This window comes from Lactuca virosa, chromosome 1 (assembly GCF_052849685.1).
Source record: "Lactuca virosa cultivar CGN04683 chromosome 1, Lactuca_virosa_CGN04683_v6, whole genome shotgun sequence".
NCBI classification, from domain to species: Eukaryota; Viridiplantae; Streptophyta; class Magnoliopsida; order Asterales; family Asteraceae; genus Lactuca; species Lactuca virosa.
This window is the reverse complement of record NC_136426.1, coordinates 174539916-174561713: the sequence shown is the minus strand read 5'-3', so window position 1 is coordinate 174561713 and position 21798 is coordinate 174539916. Positions and strand designations below refer to the sequence as shown.

General features: G+C 34.3%; 1 protein-coding gene across 1 annotated transcript; it reads right to left on the bottom strand.

Annotated features, from left to right (window-relative positions):
- Window positions 1–9501: 9501 nt before the first annotated feature.
- LOC145124182 (uncharacterized) lies at window positions 9502–10631 on the bottom strand. Its single transcript, XM_079059434.1, has 3 exons — window positions 10388–10631; window positions 9995–10320; window positions 9502–9651 (listed from the first exon to the last, which is right to left on the bottom strand). The coding sequence occupies exons 1-3, from the start codon at window positions 10629–10631 to the stop codon at window positions 9502–9504; spliced, it is 720 nt and encodes a 239-aa protein (XP_078915560.1).
- Between the last annotated feature and the right edge of the window lie 11167 nt (window positions 10632–21798).

The following is a 21798-nucleotide window of genomic DNA, read 5'->3' as shown; positions in this document are numbered from 1 at the left end:
TTTTACTGAATAGTAAGAGGTTACATCTTACTCGGTCCAAGTCAGAACGTTTTATAAATCAATTTAGCCTCTTTCTCGGTCATTGTCTATCTCACCTAGTCATTTAAAAAATAAAGCCAATTGGAAACTTTGACGGCCTTGCCATTTGCCTACTCTGGTTTCTCCTTCACTCAGCCAAATTCATGCCTCTCCTTCAAGTCTACCGGTCTGAAGTTAACACATCGGAGCCTCACCTCCTCTCGTCGACGCCGACCTCTATCAACTCCTCCCCATTGTTTCAACAAGTTTTGTTGATGCGCCCGTACATCAAAAATTGATCTGATTTTGAAACAAGCTTCGTGATAAACTCATACATAGGAAATCAAAGCATCGTATCAGAGAAACCACATCACTTGACACATTATTGCCTAGGTGATGTCCTATCTATGGATTCTCGCTTCCTATTGGGTATTCTTCATGTATGTCTAACTTATTGTTAGATTAGGGTTATTAATCTTTGTTGATCAATGACTCTTTATCTCTTATTATTAATGGTATAGATGTAAAACCAAAGTGTATGCTAGTCTTTAGTGAATAACTGGCTGATGAAACATGTTTTCACAATTAGTGTTAAGTTCTATTTCATGATACATACTTTCTTAAAATTTTATGTGGTGGTTTTTATTCTTTATTTGATCTTTCTTTTCCTTGCTACTTGTAAGGCTTTAATAAATTGATTTGGTGGTTTGGTGGGGAGGTTGGTTATGATAGTAATCGACAAACTTTTCCTCGAAAATAGCTTGCATGTGTAACCAATGCACATTGCCAGTATCTTTTGTTGTATATTGTTGCCCCCAAACTCACTACTTTGCATGACTATTATGTATAAACCAATTTTTTTTTCATAAATATGCCTTTTTCTTTCTTCAATGACTTGCTCGTTTATTTTAATGCTGCGATGAAAAATGTTGCTTGAACATGCATGTTTGAAGTACACTTGTTGTTAACCAAAAGGTAGCTGATGTGCAACGTTGTGGTCATCTTTTCAGATTTTATCTGTGTTGTATTGCACTTTTTATAGCAACCGGTTTTCTTATGTTAGTCATTGAGACTTCTTGTATGATACAAGGAACAATAGTCATCCGCTAACATTCCAATCACATTAGAATGTCGTTTTCCCTTGTTATCAAGGCTTTTTGTATGGTACAAGAAATGGTAGTCATTTGTTGATGCTTCGATCAGGTTATGGCATCGTTTTGGCTTGATGAGAAGTATTGATGCTTTTTTTTGTGCTTGTATTCCGATAGATTGCAAGTTCTTGGAGTGGTGTTCCAATCAACCTTAAACTAATCATTGAGACTTCTTGTATAGTACAATAAATGGTAGTAATATGTTGACATTCCGATCAGGTTAGGGTGTCGTTTTCCACTTAGGAATAGTAATGATACTTGCTTTTTGTGCTCGTATTGTGATAAATTGTTGGTTTTGAAAGGTCTCTTGTTTATTTTTCAAATTGTTTTTTGCTAAATGTCTTTACATGTGGAATTTCCTTATATTTTTTATGTGTCAGGGCCTAGAAACTGTCTCGCCATTCATTGTTTCCAGGATATATGATCTTTCTCTATTGGCTTCGCTGACCCTGCATGATCCTTCCCAGTTCGGTCATAGTTTTGAAATATCTTTATGCTCAAGAGTCATTATAAAATGATATTTGCGAATGATATATGATATTATAGGGTCACATCTTATAGAAAGTTACAACTAACGAATTACTTACTAGAGTCATTTTGATTACTAATAAATATCAACACTTCTATTTCATTGAAAAATTATTATTTTATGAAAATAATATTTTGCCAACATATGGGGAATTATTGTTTCAAGAAAATAATAATAAAAAATAAAAAATAAAAAATAGTAAATATCATATGGTATGAATATTATAGTTATGTACAATATTTGGGCACTTAGATTAAACCATTTAGTTAGGAAGTAACTAGCTAGTTATGTATTATGTGAAAGATAATCCACTCCCTTGACTTTGTGCGTCAAAGTCACGGTAGAAGGATGAAAGTAAAGGCATGCTTGTTGTCAGTCATCTTACGCTCCATACTTGTCATGAAAAGCATCATACTTTCATTTGTTATACGCTTGACCTTGTTACATATTAGGATCTATAAAAGGAAGACATTATTAGCATGAAATGGTTGTTCTTTTATTTATTTTCTATTTATATGGGGATGCCAATTTCGTTGTTTTAAGCCCTCGTCCCTCTCTCCTTTCTTGCAATTTGTTGCTTGAATTAAGGCTTCATAAGTTGCTTCTCTTTAAGGTTCATTTGGTATGAACTCTTAAGGCTTAAGAACAACTTATTATAAGTTAATACTAGCGTTTTTTAGTAGTTTACTCTTGATAGGTGGATACTTGTAGAGACCTTCTCCTTTGGTGTTTCATACATCACTTCATCAACTTCCATCTCCGACGAAAATCAAAGTCTTCAAAGGTTGTAACACTTTACTTTTTATGATTGATTTAATCTTTCCTTGATTCCAAAGTGATCATTGGTGGGTTAAAACGTGTTTTAAATTTATTCTATGTTTTGACTTTCATTGTCGTTATTAGCATTTTTGGAAAACGATTTTGAATAAATCCGAACAATTGGTATCAAAGTCATTTGTGCAAGCTTGGTTAGATTATTATACTATTTAGTATAATCTTTGTTTTTGGAGAGCAATGATGACTTTTTTTTGTACGAAAATCCACACATATTTTCTACTACAACTCTATATTTGTTATTTTTAGTAACAAAAGTTTTCATGCATTTTTTGTCACCAAATTTATCTTAGAAAAATAAAGTGTTGTTTTATATAATTTGGAGTGTATACACACACACACACACACACACATATATATATATATATATATATATATATATATATATATATATATATATATATATATATATAATGGTTGTGCTTGTGTTGATTTGTTAAAATGGTTGTAGTATTTATTTATTCATATGATATGTAATAACTAAATAGATAGTTTTCATTTTGTTTATTTTTGTAAGTAATACATTAGTTTTAGAAATAGTTTATTTTTATCAAAATGTAACAAGAATGAAGATGGTGGCCATTTTGAAGAACAAAAGTTTATAAACTCAATTTTATGAACATTTTACAAACTTTATAAAATTATTTTTATAAGTTTGCTACAACGTGCTGAAGCAAGTGAGAGCATGAAGACATTACAAGATTTTTTTGTCCCTTTATGTCCCTTAGAAATGGACTTTATATTTTGTGATGGCTCAAAATATGTCACTAGTTTATGTTTGGTTTATGCACATATATTTTGCAAGCTTGTGTTGTTTATTTTTATGTTGATATTATGTTATACTTGTTAAATTTAGATTTTAAATGCAAAATAATATTTTAACATAAATAACATCACAAAGAGTTCGGTTTTAATTGAATTTATCTTTTTTACATAAGATGGTAAAATAGTTTAAAAAAACGAGTTTTATTGTTTAAAACTAGCTTCGGTAAATTTCGCGATAAAAAATATATAAGTTTCAAATTGAGATTTTGGAGACTTATAAAATCCAAACCTTATTTCATAAATAGAAGTTTTATGAAATTTTTTATTAAAAGGTTTAATACTAGTTATTAAATTAAAATTTGATCGTGTCGATTATATAAATTTTGGATTATATAAAAGAATATTTGTCAAAATGTGATTTTAAATAAAAGTATACAATGGCTTATTGGATGGATGCAATAACCATGATATAATATGTTTTTTAAACTAGAATTATAAAAATATCAAAGACCCCATATTTATACTCAAATCTATACAATCCTATTTGAATAACACTCGGTCGTCACTTGTATGCGTTAGTGGGATAATGGTCACCTAAACGCTATGTGTTATCTTTTGATAAACGAGGTGTATTAGCGATTTCTATAACACAGTTATAGGCCGATTACATAAGTTTTTTTCAAACTCGATGATTTGATCGTGAATCTGTTGTGATAAAGGTTATCTAATCAATAGAGATCCGATGCATAGATGAGATCGAACACGTGTGTTAAAATTTGTTATTAGCGATCCCATAACACTAGCGATCCAATATCATTATCATGCATCATATTTTCACTTGCTAAAATAATAACATTCTTAAAGGGTCTATTATTAAACTATATGCTTTAAGCAGAAGACTTAAACATGATACCTACTGAAGGCATCACTATGATGACATATATATTTCTAAAATCATAATGGGAACATTTACTGTTGACTTTTAGGAATTCTTGATTAACTTATATATATATATATATATATATATATATATATATATATATATATATATATATATATATATATATATATATGAAATTCTGATAGGTTCAGCAGATATTCCAACAATACAATGATATTTTTATTTCGATCCAATACAAACAATGAGAGAATGCAATGCTGAAAAGAATCAACATGTCTGCTCTAATATGACATTAGTTTAAAGAAAGGACACCTTTAGGCCCAAGAAATCCAGGAAGGCCCCTAAAGATGAATCTTGCTGTTTTTTTGTCAAGAAACATGACATTAGAAGAGCACTTTATTGGATTAGGTGTCTAAGCTCATAACTATAATTGGTATGCCTTTTGGGGTGCCTTCATACTAGCAACTAGACAGGATGATTTATTGAGAGAGAGGAAGAATTTATTATTTGGAATAATAAAGTAATATAGTTGAATGATTTATTAATGTATAATGGAAATAATATATTAATTAGAAATCATGTTATTTAATTAATATTTAATAAGAAATTAATTTGGAATTAATTTTGGGATTAAATGAATTAATTAAAAGTACAGAGGCTATTTAACAATTACTTAATAGTTGTCGTTTTGGGCTCTTGGACCATCCTAGAAGGGATGGACGAAAACTGCTAGGGAGGCCCTAGAATTTTCGTCCTTGGCCTAAGGGATGGGGAGTCCATGGCCTGCTTAGGCCTTAAGCTGAAAATTAGGGTTTCCTCCATCAAACCCTAGCTTTGGCTCTAAGCAACCAACAACTATATAAAGAGTCTCTACCTATTGATTTTGGCCAATGCTTCTAAACCGTAAGAAGAGCCGAATTCTCTTCCTCTCTCTTCTCATCCTCTTGCTTGGTGTGTTTGTGAGCAATTAGAGGTGTTACAATTATAACACTTGCTCTCAAAGTTTAAGATCTTCATGGATTTCATTTTTATTACAATATAACAATCAAGGTATGTATCCAAACCTTAGTTATTGTTAGTTTCGAAAATAATACATGCCTCCTAGGGTTTTTAGTTTTGTGTTCAATGCTTGTATGTCTAATAGAGAAAACAAAGATCCAACATATTAGGGTTGCATGCACACATGAGCTTGTTTGTCATGTTCAAAACCCATCCGTGGTATCAGAGCTATTGGTTTTTGTTTTCAATTAGATATGATGCAATTGATTGAACTTGACAAAATTAGGGTTTATGGCAATTAAACCCTAGGCCTTATGATTTTTGCAAATTAGGGTTTCATAACCTTGATTTTTGAAAATTTGCTGAGGGATTTTTAACCCTTTCCTTTGGCCTCCTAGATTTCGAGATCTAGGGTTCCTAACCCTAAGGTTTTCGAAAATAAGGCAAGGACTGATAGTCTTTCCTTTCACCCTAAGTAAAGATTTCGAAAATTAGGGTTTTGGTTGGGTTGTTATTTTGTAATTATCTTCTTAATTGTTTACTTAGATAATTAAAGATTTTGATATATCCCTCCTATATTTTCAAGATTTAGGGGATAAGGGTTTAGGTTAAATTAATCTGTTTAATTTAATGGATAATCCTTAATTGATTTAATAAATTAATTAAATGTTTGATTAACAGATGATTATTAAATCAAAATTTTAAAATTTTTTAAATTTGAATTAAAATTGTTTTTAATTTTTGAAATTTTAAATAGATTAAAAAACCCTCGTATTTTGAAATGTTTAAAGGGAAATTCTCAGAAAAACCCTATATATTATTGGTTAATGCTTAAAAAACCCTTATATTATTTCTTTGCTCGATTTAACCATTATTTAGTCTGACCTTGACTGTTTTAACGTTTTGTGACCGGCTACTCTTAACCAACCGGTCATTTAATAAATGACGTGGGTTTTAATAGAGGACATGGCAAAACTAGGTTAAATGGGTGCATCTGATTATTCTTCTCTTCAAAACTTGCGTTCCTTTACTTCTTCATTTGAGTTCTTGTTGTGCAACTGAAATGGTCGATCGATCATATGAATCTTCTTCTTCATCCTCAACTTCTAGCTACAAAAACGTATTATGTAAATGTAGTGAAAAACCAAAGATTTGGACTTTAACGACCAAGAAGAACCTAGGCCGACATTTTATTCGGTGCCCCAATTCTCTGGTATAAGAAATTCTTTTAAGATTGAAGTTGTTGCTCTAATGTTTACTCAAATACTTCATTTTTTTGTAGGATTCTTCAAAAGATTGTAAATTTTTTGTATGGGTGGATGAGGATTTGGGTCTTCACAGGTATAAGCGTAAAGTTAATGAGTTGAATAGGGAGAATATGAATTTGTTCAACGATAATATGATCCTTTCCAAGAAGAATATGGAACTGGAGAAGGAGAACATATGTGTACAGAAGAAATTGATGAACCTTGAGGTGATTGAAAAAAATGAGAATGATATGTTCATGGTTAGGGTGATGTTTTGTATTGTTCTCGTTAGCATTTTCATTTGCTTTATAATTATGTAATATGGAAAGTTATGTTAATTTAATATCGCTAACTATGTAATAAGGCAGGTTAGGTGTGTTAAAGTATTGCAAGCATGCTTAAGCAATGTACCTTGAATCAATGTTTAACCAATGTATTTTGAAGCCATGTAATTTAAATCCCCTGCACATTCTAACTATCTTCCTGGTGTGGTTACTTTGTTTATTCTTGTATGTAATTATCCTTTATATGTAATTATCCTTGGAATTAATAAAAAGAAGATTTTTGCTAATGGGTAATGTTTAATTGCCACATATAATGTGAATACTTAATTTTTTAACAAACGCAACTACCAATTTTGCATTATTTGTCCTTTTTCAAGGCGTTTAGAAGCAAAAGAAAATGGTCTTTGGAGTAGGGGTAAAAACGGAAAATAGAAACAAGGTAATTTTTTTACAAACGTAGCTGTCATTTTTGCATTATTTGATCTTTTTCTAGGCGTTTAGAAGAAAAAGATCATGTTCTTTGGAGCAGGGGTAAAAACGGAAAACAGAAACAATAATTTTTTAACAAACGCAGTTGCCATTTTTGCATTATTTGATCTTTTTCAAGATGTTTAGAAAGAAAAGATCATGTTCTTTGGAGCAGGGGTAAAAACAGAAAACAAAAACAAGAAAAGGAAAACAAAAACACAAAAATTCCTATAATGCCCCTCAAATCAGACACTGAAATCTTGCCACTGATGCGGTTTCTGATCAACTTCAAGAAGATCCAAGGTCAGATTTATTATGGTTTCAAGCTGCTACTATTGTAGCAGTGGCACCTCCTGTTGAAGTACATACAGGAAGTGTTCTAAACTCTACATTGGTAGGTGGCCTTGCATGTGCATTGTCTACATCTGTAATGCACCATATTGAAACAATTAAGGTAAGTTTATATTTGATCTATTTAAGTTTCCTGATCTGGGTTTTGAAAATAAAATGCCCCTGATGTGGAAAATGAAAACAAAAACACAAAAAATGAAAACAAAAACACAAAAAATTCCTATAATACCCTCCATTTCAAGACTGACACAAAAACACAAGTTATTTTATAAGAAAGAAAAAACTAAAACTGGAGATGACCATTTTGCCCTTGGTTTGGGTCTTTAGCACAATATAACATGTTAAAGGGACAAAATGCAAAACAGATAATATGGAACAAAATCCAAAACAGTTAACATAACCTATTAAAGGGACATAATTTCAATTACATTTCAATAACAAAATAATAGGAATACTAGATTCCAAGTATCACAATTCATCACAAAATACTAGAGTTTTGTCCCATTTCGGCTCCTAAATCTAGTATGCCAAATTAACAAAAGACTAGAGTTTTGTCAAATCTCGGCTCCTAAATCTAGTATTCCACCTACATCCTTATCCAGATGGCTTTCTTGGTTTGAGCTTTTCACGGATAATAGGTACATCAATTGCTATCCCGCCAACCACATGGGATTGATCTTCCCAATTAGCTGCAAAAGATATGAAAGTATTACATTTAATATAATTATAGAATACATATAGATGAAATTATTTCTTACCATTTTCAATATCAAATTGAGTTTCATGCACTCCATCATCTTGAGTTATAGGAACTCCTTCATCAAATTGTGATTCAGGGAATTGCATCATATGTGTACTTTCTCCCCTTTCCATTTCAGCCCTATATAGTTCTTCCTCAAAATTATCAAACATGTTTATAACTTCATTTTCCATTGGTGAATCAAACATTTCATCTATAAGTGACCTTCCTCCTCCACCACTTGTACCTGCAGATGATCCTCTTCCACCTCTTGCCCTAGTTGGTCCTCTTCCTCCTCTTCCTCCTCTCCCACCACTTGTAGTTGGTCGTTTTGAAGGTGTTTCATCAGAATATGGTTTTTTAGGCCTACCCGGAGGCTTCTTTTCCTTAGGAGGGGGCACAATCTTTTCATTCTGGCATGTCCTAGCATTGTGCCCTTCTTGTAAACAGTTGAATACTTTGTCTTTTTTTCAGTTTGGTCTCTTATTCTTTTAACAGAAGGCCTTCCTGGCATCCTGCGTTCTTTTAGGGGAAATAGCTTATCATATGGAGTTTTAAGCTATAAATTGCTTCCATTTAAAGGAACAATGGAATTGCTATAAGCTAGGTGATACTTTTCCTTCTTGAACCAATCACTTATATAGTCAAGGAGATTTTGGTGGGTATGGTTTATAGCCGCGCATGCATATAGACATGGAAGGCCAGACAAAACCTATAGCCTGCATGTTCATGTCCAACCTGCCAAGTCTACCATATATCCTTCATAACCATTTCTAACCTCCAATAGAGGCCCACTTGGGATAACCATCCAATTCCTATCAAATATGTAGAGTTAGTATAATATTTTTACATTTTATTATAGAACAATCCAGTTTGTAAAAGGGAAACAATCCATACCTCATGTTTTTGTGCCATTTTTTTCATCTTTTTAAGTATCTTTGGAGCAAAAACAGTTTTCCATGAATTTGTACTCCTTTTCATTGCATCAAACCTCTCCATCACATGAAGTCTTATCTCTTCTAACATGGTTATCAACGGTTTCCCCATAACACCAATGATTGTAGAGTTAAATGACTCGAATATTCCATTTTCTAAAGCCTCGCATGCCCTGTCTGTTGCAAAATTGGCCGTACACCATGTTTTAGGATTTCTTTTCATGAGATCATCATATGCATCATTGTTCAACTCTTTCATATTTTCCATATTGTTTTTGAACTATTGATCTGTTGTGGACATTGCAGCTTCCCAAAACAAGGTTTTATAAATCTCTCCACTAAAACGCTTGTAGAAATTTGCACAAATATGACGGGCACATTGGCGGTGCTCAGCATGTGGCATCACCTCCTTCACGGCTTCAAGAAGACCCTGTATTTATATACAATATAAGTAGGGGCTGTTTTGATATAATAGGGGCTGTTTTGCCATAAGTAGGTACTGTTTTAACTCCATAGGGGCTGTTTTGTCAATTCTAATATGTCAAAATTTGCTAAAAAGTGTCCAAAAATGTCCATAGGGGCTGTTTTAACGTAGGGGTTGTTTTGTCATTTCTAATATGTCAAAATTAGCTAAAAAGTGTCCAGAAATGTCCATAGGGGCTGTTTTGTCATTTCTAATATGTCAAAATTTGCTAAAAAGTGTCCAAAAATGTCCATAGGGGATGTTTTAACATTTCTAATATGTCGAAATTTACTAACAAGTACAAAATTACCTTATGTTGATCTGATATTAAAGTAACCCCATTTCCTTTAACTGTTTCAATATCCGATTGTAGTAACTCGATGAACCACTTCCAATTATCTTTATTTTCTACATTCACAACCGCCCATGCGATAGGGTAAATTTGGTTGTTTCCGTCTCGACCAATGGCAGCTATCAACTCCCCTTTAACTTTCCATTTCAAGAAACATCCATCTAAATCAATTACCTTACGACAACCTTTCAACCATCCTTCTTTTAAAGCCCTCAAAAAAATGTATATTCTTTTGAAATATTTTGCATCCGGATTGTTATCGACTCCAATTTCAACAGTGCTTCCTGGGTTTTGATCTCAAAACTTCATTACCATAATCCCATATCCTAGCATAGTGATCAGTCAACTTGCCATCAATTAGTGTAAATGCTAATGCCCTTGCCCTTTCACATTGAACTCTGCTAAGCTTTAAAGAATAATTCTGTAAAAAATCATCTTTCAATTCTTTGACTTTCGTTTTGGGGTTTTGAATTAGGTCATTAAGATAATGGTTACCAATCCAACCCGGAGTTATCAATGACCCGAGGCTGTATTTTCGTGCACAAACATGTTTCTTTTCCAAAGATTTCACTTGCCAAGTTAGTTCATTCCCCATCCAAGATGCCCAACATCTAAATGGACACTTATTCACATCACTTTCTTTGCCACGTCGTACTAATATCCTAGACGATCACACTTGGCAAACCTCAATTGGTATCCATTAGCCACTGCATAATTTGTTAGACAAAGCTTGAACTGTTCTGGTCTTTCGTATTTTTCCCCCAAGTGTGGCTCCAATTTTTTCCAGGGTATCCTAGGGTTGTGTAGAAGATATTGGTCCCCAACTTTCTAACCAATATCATCTCCTTTGTCAAATTCTTCATTTGAAAAGGTCCATTCAGCATCATCAGATTATATGTCAGGCAATTTCGCTTCTCCCTGTACCAAATCATTCAAAAAAGGATCCCATATTGTCTTGTCCATTGTAGAAGCAACATATTCTTCTCCATCAGGGGTCATCATCATCTGTTTCATTCAAATCCTCCATATAAACTTCAACTTCGACATTTGAAGTTAAAGTCATAGTTGTTGGTTAAGATTCCTTAAAGAATCAATGCAGACAAAAAAAGAAGTAAATAACACATGCTATCTATTATAGAAGACAGTGAACGAGAATTTCAAGTCGATTACCTTTTTTCCTTGTGATTAACCACTGATTTTACTGCTGAATCCATGAAGTTTTCCCTCGACAAACCCTTTTTTTACAGAATGATTGATTGGAGGTGAAAAGCGGGTGGATGTACTGGAGTCGTATGACACATACACTAAAGAGAATGGGTAACCTAGGTTTACTGAATAAAATTGATACATCACACGGTTTGGGAAATAATAGTGGTTAAATCGAGCAAAGAAATAATATAGTGGTTTTTTTAATCATTAACCAATCATATATAGGGTTTTTATGAGATTTTCCCATGATTAAAATGCACCCTTATACAATATGTAAAATTAAAAGTTTAATATCTACTATATGTATAAGACAAGTCAGTCGAACCGCTAGTACGCCTCATTCACGATGCCGATCTATAAGGGGTTATAAGGAATCTGTCTATAAAATGACAGTTGAATGAGTGTCCATTCTCACCAACGACTTCCTTGATTGGTGGAGGGTCGTTAGCCAAAGGTTTGATAGAACACTTAATTCTTATTAATAAGTATAATGGAATAAATAAGTAACTAAATGTTTTTATTAAAATTCCCAATCTTAGTTACTTTAGGAAAAATGTGAAATTGATGCTATCCCATGAAATTGTACATTGCACTTTATATAAGTCGTTAGTGGAGCGTGTGTGGTTAACCGACACACCAATATAGACTAATAAACGGTGGCAATGGGTGTCTCGTAAATTATCATTGATTAATGGAGCGTATGTGGCTAACCGACACATTAATTAGGTGGTAAATGACATTAAGAGTACCAAGCTAATTTGCATGGTTATTCACACCTTATTTGTGATCCTCGGTATCCCAGTCACAAATGGAAAGAGCATAATGGAGATTAAACATGCCATTGAATAGTTTAAATTTCGTTTTTCGTGTTGAAATTGGTAAATCGTCATTTACCTACCCTTAAATAATTTACAATTAGATTACGACATCCCTCTTCTGAATTGTGAATTATTTAGTTGGATCCTAGCCTTAGTATTTCATTTTGGTGTTATATTAAGGATTTTCTTATCTAATCAGAACTTGTCTTTTTTTTTCTTCAGATGTTAACTTCCAACAATGCTTCTGGTTCATCCAACAACTTCTCGCTCTTGAGCATCTGTTCAAAAGTCACTTTTGATGGCTCCAATTATAATGATTGGATGCGTAACATCAAGATGTATTTATGCTTCGAGGACAAGGAAAATTTACTCAAAAAAGAGCTGAACGAGATTGATGAAACAACTGCTACTCTTGAAGAAATAGCCGAGTATAGGAGACATTGCAATGAGGCTACCAAAGTGGCATGAATCATGGTGGCTACTATGACTCCTGAGCTGCAAAGGTTTTATCAGGACTACTGGCCGTATGAGATGTGCAAGGACTTGATAGGAAAGTACCATCAACGAGCTCGTCAAGAGAGATACGAGATAGTTAAGTCCCTCATAACCAGCAAGATGAATGACGGAGAGTCTGTCACGACCCACTTGCAACACATGAAACATTATGTGGATCGTTTTATGAAACTTAATGTGAACTTCGATGATGAATTGGCTATTGACATAGTCTTGCACTCATTGCCTAGATGTTATGATCAGTTCATTATGACTTATCATTTGAACAAGCAGGAAACCACATTGAGTCAAATTCAAAGCTTGCTGAGAACTGCTGCAAGTGGAATGAAGGGAAAGAGTATTGCCTCCAGTCTTGCTGCTACTGCTCCTTCTTCGCCATTGGGCAGGGGAAGGGGAAGAAGAGGAAAGCTCCTCCGAAACAGAATTAGAAGGGAAAGTCCCAAGCGGGGTCCTCAAGTGATGGACCCAAAGGAAAAGCCGGTTTTGACGCTCCTCCTGCCTTTGACCCTAAAGAGGCTACTTGCTTTTACTGCCATGACAAGGGGCATTGGAAACAAAGTTGCCCCAATTACTTGCAAGACATAAAGGATGGCAAGGATAAGCCAACCTCGGCAGGTATTTACACTATCCTATCTGACTTGCAGGGACTAAAGAGAAGTGAGGATGTGGAGCGTTGGAAGATGAACCTAATTTATGGGCAATAGGAGATCGTCACCTGTTACCAAGATTGGTGTTTATTCTTTAGTGCTTAGTAATGAGTTATGTTTAGATTTGAACAATTGTTACTATTCGTCAGAAATGACGAGAAATATTATTTCATTTCATGGTTTATACAGACAAGGTTTTAGATATTCTTTTGATAATGAGAATGGTTATATTTATGCTTATAAAAATGGTGTATTTTATTTTGAAGCATTGCCTTGTGATGGCGTGTATGAAACATTAGTGGTTGTAGAGAATTTAGGTAATCGTGTTTTGCAAATTGATTCGTCTAATGGTTTAGACAAAGCATGCTTGTAGTATTGTCATCTTGGACATGTCAAAAAGAAACGCATTGCCCAACTCCAAAAGGATGGAGTGTTGGAATCGTTTGACTTAAGGTCAGATGATACATATGAATCTTGTTTGCTTGGGAAGATGACTAAATCACCTTTTACTGGTTCTTGTGATAGAGGTGAAGGATTGTTGGATCTCATAAACACAGACATGTGTGGGCCCTTCAGATCCACCACAAGGGATGCAAATAGATTCTGTGTGACTTTTACTGATGATTATAGCAGATATGGCTATATCTACTTAATCAAGCATAAGTCAGAAACCTTTGAAAGGTTCAAAGAGCTCAAACATGAAGTCGAGAATCAATTGGCCAGGAAGATCAAGATGCTCATATCTGATAGAGGTGGTGATTATCTTAGTATCGAGTTCCACGACTACCTGAAGGAATGTGGAATTGTTTCACAATTAACACCTCCTAGGACACCACAACTTAATGGTGTGACTGAGAGGCGTAATCGAACCTTTTTGGACATGGTTCATTCCATGATGAGTCGAGCTTCAATTCCAATCTCATTCAGGGGGTATGCCTTAGATACTGCTGCCCATATTCTTAATATTGTCCTAACAAAGAAGGTTGCCAAAACACCTCACGAGATGTGGACAAGGAAGGTTCCCTCGTTGGCACATATCAAGTTTTGTGGTTGTGAATCTTTCGTTAGACGAGAGACTCACGACAAGCTTGACCCTCGAAGTGAGAGATGTATTTTCATCGGCTACCCACAAAGGTCCTTTGGATACTTGTTCTACAGACCTAGTGAAAATGTGGTCTTCGTAGCACGAAAGGGAGTCTTTTGCGAGAAAGAGCTCATATGCAACGAGGATAGTGGGAGTACAATTGATCTTGAAGAAATTTAAGAGTCAAACAATGAAGGAACCTCTAACACCAACACTCAACCTAAAGAAGAAAGTTCTGTTGAAACAGTTGACGAGTCATTGCCTCTTAGGCGTTCTAGTAGAGTTTGTGTTCCGCCTCTATTGCATGGTTTCCATATAACTGCAGAAGGTGATACATTTATCAGTGATAGCACATTGGTAAATTTGGATGAACCTGCTAACTATAAGGAAGCAATGGCAGGCCCTGACTCTGCCAAGTGGAAAGAGGCAATGGCCAGCGAGATCAAGTCCATGTATGACAACCAAGATTGGAATTTTGTTGATAATGTAGCAGGTCGTAAGACAGTTGGGTGCAAATAGATCTTCAAGAAGAAGACCGACATGGATGGAAAGGTACACACTTTCAAGTCTAGACTGGTGGAGAAGGGCTTTACTAAAACCCTAGGGGTTGACTATAATGAGACCTTCTCACCATTGGCTAAGATTAAATCAGTTAGGGTTATGCTAGCCATAACTGTGTTTCATGATTATGAAATTTCATAGATGGATGTCAAAACCTCTTTCCATAATGGAAAGTTGGCTGAGGATGTTTACATGTGTCAGCCAGAGGGTTTTGTGGATGCTAAGTAACCCAATAGAGTGTGTAAGCTTGAAAAGTCAATTTATGGATTGAAACAAGCTTCTCGCAGATGGAATCTTTGCTTTGATGAGAAAGTTAAAGAGTTTGGCTTCTCAAGAAGTGAAGATGAATCTTTTGTATACGTCAAATCTAGTGGGAGTATACTCACCTTCCTGGTATTGTATGTTGATGACATACTATTCATAGGAAACGACATTCTAACTTTGCAATAGGTTAAGTCTTGGCTTGGAAAAGTGTTTCACTATGAAGGATCTGGCAGAGGCTGCTTATATTTTGGGAATAAGGATTTTGAGGAATAGGAGTAGAAGACTAATTAGACTTAGTCAAAGTACATATTTGGATAAGGTGCTGAAGTGTTTTAGCGTGGAGAATTCAAAGAAAGGAGAATTGCCTATCCAGAGCAATATCAAACTGAGTAAGACTCAGAGTCCGACAACCGATGCAGAGATAGCAGAAATGAGTCGAGTTCCATATGCTTTTTCCGTTGGATCGATCATGTATGTTATGACATGTACTCACCCTAACATGGCTTTTACTTTGAGCATGGTTAGTCGATATCAGGGAAATCCATGTAAAGCTCATTAGATAGCGGTCAAGAACATTATTAAGTATCTGCGAAGAACTAAGGACTGGGTCCTTGTGCTTGGTGGCAATGATGAGTTAAGAGTTACTGGGTATAGCGACGCAAGCTTTCAGACAGACATAGATAATTTGTGTTCTCAATCTGGCTGGGTGTTTACCCTTAATGGAGGAGCGGTTACTTAGAAAAGTTCCAAGCAGGAAACGGTGGCTGATTCAACTTGTGAATCAGAGTACATCGCATCAAGTGAAGCATTGAAGGAGGCTATATGTTTGAAGAACTTCAGTGGAGACCTTGGAGTTGTGCCAGCCATTATTTAGCCAATGGATATTTTCTGTGATAATGAAGGAGCAGTTGCCTTAACAGAGAAACCAAGAGATAATGGCAGATCTAGACACATCGAGAGAAAATACCACTTTATCATACATAGAGTAGAAGAAGGACACCTCGTCGTAAAGAGGGTATCATATGAAGAGAATCCTGTCGATCTCCTGACAAAGGGTCTGAGTAGGGTTAAGCACATTCAGCATGCGAGGAGCATTGGTCTGAAGGATGATATTAGTTTTAGTGATTAGATAGATATAGAAACTTGTAACAACTAAATGTAACTGGCATTTGGTGATAAAATAATGGAGATTTATTTATGAGTATTGTTTACTATCTTTTGTCAATTGTTTATCATTATGTTTCACTTTTGCATGTTTTACTTCCCGAATAATTAGATTATTAAAATATCCACAGTCGATCATACTTTGGAAGTAAGTACTGATTTAAGGCGGTCATGAATTGGGTTGTAGATTGTCTAAGGGTTTAGACATATAAATTGTTTGCTACAACATTCATGAATACTTTTGAAATAGGGATTTAAGTATTGGATTAAACCCACGCTCAATGAATTACTTAATGGAATTTATCACGAGTAATTCTGAGACAATAATATTGTATAATCTTTAAACGAGGATATATGAGGTGTCGTTTATGAGTTGGTTGTGCATTGATAATGTGTAAACGTGTCAGTAACTTGATGTTATAAAACGTATTGTTGTGCATGATTTGATGAGTAAATAGTGCAAGCATATAATTAGAAAGTTTATCTGTTCCTTTTGCCCTAACGGGAAAAGCGATATCTTGGGCCTCTCGATGATTTGGTGTTGACTTATGTGCCTGGCCCGATCAAGACTTAATTGATATGTTTAATAGTAGTTCTTTGTCATTACAGATCAGACACGAGAAACAAACTGTTGGACAATGAGAATGATTTTGTTCCATGTCATTTGTCCACATGATATCCTGCAAAATGGAGGAATATATGATCACTTATCTTAGGAAACGTTATGGACTAGGTAAGAGTTTGACAGTGGCTTTGAGAGTTACAATTTGCTAGTCAATTTTTTAAGTTATACTTGTAGTTATAGTTATTAGATTTATCCAAGTTGGAGACTGTTGGATTAGGTGTCTAAGTCCATAACTATAATTGGTATGTACTTGAATTGATAGTAGCACAGTCATTTTGAGTTGCCTTCATACTAGCAACTAGACAGGATGATTTATTGTGAGAGAGGAAGAAATTATTATTTGGAATAATAAATTAATATACAAAAATGATTTATTATTGTATTATGGAAATAATCTATTAATTATAAATCATGTTATTTAATTAATATTTAATCATAAATTAAATTGGAATTAATTTTGGGACTAAAGGAATTAATTAAAAGTGCACGGGCTATTTAGCAATTATTTAATACTTGTGATTTTGGGCTCTTGGACCATCCTAGAAGGGATGGACGAAAACTTCTAGTGAGGCTCTAGAATTTTCGTCCATGGCCTAAGGGATGAGGAGTCCATGAGCTGCTTAGACCTTAAGCCGGAAATTAGGGCTTCCTCCAGGAAACCCTAGTTTTGGCTCTAAGCAACCAAAAACTATATAAAGAGCCTCTACTTATTGATTTTGGCCAATGCATCCAAACCCTAAGAAGAGACAAATTCTAGAGGTTCCTCCTCCTCTCTCCTCTCATCCTCTTGCTTGGTGTGTTTGTGATCCATTAGAGGTGTTACACTTGTGACACTTGCTCTCAAACTTCAAGATCTTCAAGGATTTCATTGTTATTAAAATATAACAATCAAGGTATGTATCCTAACCCTAGTTATTGTTAATTTTGAAAATAATACATGCCTCTAGGGTTTTTAGTTTTGTGCTCAATGCTTGTATGTATAATACGAAAAACATAGATTTAACATATTAGGGTTGCATGCACACATAGGATTGTTTTCTATACTCAAAGCCCATCACACTTGTCTTTCTTATTTGAGAAATATTGGTCGGGGAAGTAATTATAGTATCTACTAGATATAACTTATAATTTTCATTTAAGAGTCAAGTACATGATACTTAATACTAATCAGTAGAAATTATCTTCCTTTCTCTTTTTCTTTTTGGATTATACCGTAATCATTATCACTAATACTTTTCATACATACACTAACTTGTAGTGTCGAAATATCTTGTAATATGTCGAAGTTTGTGTAATTGTCTTTTTCGTATGTTTCCTTATGTATTTACTAAGACATCTGTTTTACGAAACTTTAATCTCTAGCCTTAGTATTTTTTGTACTTTCAGCCTCCTATAAATAGGAGCTGAACATTGAGTTGTAAGTAGAGTTTTCCCATTTCTACTTTCGTTTTGTACTCGTGTTCATTGGAAGTAATGAGATCTTAAACCAGACCTTATTTACTTCTCGTGTTCATCTTTACTCTGATTTTGATTCTCATACTCGATTAATTCAACTACAATTGGTATCAGAGCGGGTGTTCTTGATTTGATCATGGAAGCTTGATATTTCACCCACTTTGTGAGATTAAATGGTTAGCTGAAATTACCTAGTCCATATCAACACATAGTTCTGATAAAAAGAATGGAGAAGAAAAATATTTGTTCAATAAGAAATATGTTTCTCTTATTGAAGACTCAAATGATCTTCGTGCTCTTAAGTTTGTTGAAGTTCAAGATAATGGAGTTCAATGTGATGTTCTTGATGTTCTTGAAGTTCATGATAAGAAGATTCAAGTTGATTCTCAAGATGAAAAAGTTTTTTGTTCGATTGGAGTTCAAACTGATGATATTTTGTGTTCTTGTGATTCGTTTGAAGGAATGATTCCTTATCGGAAGCCGGTGATCCAAGAAACTCAGAAGTATCAAACTCCAAAAGATTTTATTCAAACTCAAGAAGTTGTGGAAAGTGGGTTTGTTCATGAAATCAAGTCTTCAAGATGCAAAAAGATGAGAAAGAAAAAGAAGAAGAAGATCAAACGCAAAAACAAACAGGTTGATTCGAATCTTATTGTGAAGCCGAAATCCGTGAAGCAAATTTGGGTTCCAAAGCAACAATCTCCAAAGGTTGCATTGAATTTGAAGTTAAAACCCAAAAGTGTTGGTGGTTCTTTTGAATATGTTCTTGGATCGTTGAAGAACACGAAGAACGAGTTGTACATCACGCATGGTGGGTGGTACAATGTTCAAATTGGAGATTTTCCCGTTCCAACAAAAGAATCAAGATCTTCTAAATTTGATTCGTTCGTTGCAAACGGAAATCGATTCGTCAAAAAGGTATCTCAAATTCTCAAATGGATTCCAAAACGTCCATGATTTCGATTCTTGATTTACGTTTTTCATTTTTGATCGACTTGCTTCATTGGATCATATCTGTTTCAACATCGTTGATTGATCCAATTATTTTTGTTTAGATCAATCCGAACCAAATCTTTATTGTTCATCTTTTTATAAACATTCGAATACTGTTCATCTTGAGCCCAATTCATTCCGTTCCAATTTTTAGCCCAATTTGTATTCATCGGTTGTCACAAATGAAATGTGAGCCCAAGATCAATTAATTCATTCCGCTTATTCAAGTTTTAGTCTTCAACCATTGAAGTCGATTGTTTTCTCACATCACAATTCACGCATATCGTATCTTGTATCTTGCGTCTAGCATTTGATTATCTTTAATATATAAATGGATAAATTGGTTTAGTGTCCATTTTTAGCATCTGAAGTTTCGATTTGTCAATTGATTCTTTCACTTGGATCGATTTGGAAGAAAGTCTGAGTATAAAACTTGTGTTCTTATGATTGAATTGTTGAAGAACAGGCCAAATTCAACGGATGAAGATAGGGCCGATTATCGTTCAATCATGGATTTGATATGAAATTGTATAGAGAATTGTTAAATTCGTGTTTGATTGGACTTTCGCTAATGGAGAATGGGAAGAAAACAAACGGCGATTTTGAATTAAGTTTTTCAAGTTCTGATTTCGATATGGGTTTGGATTGTCGGAGGTCTATTGATGGAACTGGAAATCGAAAGCTTGTATTGCGAATAATTGATGCCAAGAGGATGAAGAAATCGTTGATGTTTTTCAAATCGATTGGCTGGAAGGATTGTTGATTAGACGATTTCAAATTTTTTGGAAGTTTGTTCGAATCGAAATGAAAGTCAAGGATTTTGATTTTCGTGTCAAAGATTATTTGAAGTCAAATCGAAAGGTCAAAGATGGAGGTCAAAATTGGTGTTGTTGGGAAGTTAAAACGAAAATTGATTGAGAAAGCATGGATTTTCGATCTGATTTTTTTTTAATGGAGATTGTGTATTTCGAATTTCATTTGGGATGAATGAAGAAGAGTTTTGATAATAGCGAAGAATTGGATTACGAAGTTTTTGAGATTTCAATTTTCTTTATGAAGATTTAATTGACGAACAGTGAATATGTTTGCATCTGGACTATTTGGGAAGAAGATATTCAGATTTTCAATTTGGGTCCCTGCTGTTTTAACGACTTTATAATATCTACCCAGTTTTAACATTAAGGGTTGATTTTGTTACTTTTGTGAAGTGGGATGAAGTTGCACATTTAGGCACTACAGTTTCGAAATTTTGGAAGAAAATACCAACTTCGAAATTGGGCTAATAAAGCAGAGAAATTGAAGAATTTAAAAGTTCAGTCCCTGCAGTTTGTGCGGATTTACAGTTTATGCCTAGTTTCGCAAATGGGGTAGAGTTTCGCATATTAAGCTGTTTTTGGCGCAACGGGTCCATGCAGTATTCTGTTATTGACGGTTTTTACCCGAATTTTGGAAAATCTTGCAACTTTCACCCAAAAAGTCAAAATTTTTTCATAAATTGGAAATTTTTTTGAGGCTTTTTCGTGATTGTTTTTCCGTGCTAGATTTTTGGTGATTCATTTTTGGTACACATCAAGGGGGAGTATTGTGAAGTTTATTCCTCGAGCGCTTCTCACCCTTAGTGGGTTTTATAATCATTTTCTAATTATAGAAAGGGGGAGAATGATGGGTATTCGAAGTGGGTTTGTCGGATATTTATTTGCGGATTTAAAGACCGGTGTTACTTCGAGGGGGAGTTTGGTCTTAATCACGCGAGCTCGTTGGATATTGAAGCCGGACATCCAATCCTAACTTTGAGGGGGAGAATGTTAGGGTGCAAAGTCACTCTTGGATGTATTTGTGCTTTACTCCTTTGTATGTGTAAATGAGTTGTCTTTCCTATAGATAGGAAGTGAGTGACACTCATATTTAGAGATGATCATTTTGGAGTGTTAGACTAGAGAGAGAAATTTGTACAAACCCATTTGTATATCCTTTCTAGATCTAAGATGAGCTTACACATATTTATTTACTCCTCGTGTTCTTGAGTTTTCATGATGATTCACTAGATCTTTTCTTATTTCGCACATGCCATCATAATCAAAACCACTACATAACTAATGAGTAGATAAAACACTTTATAAGATTAAGTATGGAAAGGCTCTATCCTTATCTTCGTTATTGTTTGGAGGATTTAAAGCCGAAGTTAGACTAAAGTTTCTAGACCCAAAATATACTAACTACATATTTGTATAGTACTCTAAAAGGTTGCTTAGATTATTCTATACAAACCCACCAAGAATAATTTTTCTTATTACTCTGAAAGATGAGTTATTAGAAAGCAAGCTTCTAATGACAAAGCAAGTGGGAGACACATGGAATTTGAAGAAGCTCAAGAACCATAGCCTGATGTAACAATAATTTGCACTAGTTTCAACAAAGAGATGTTGAAA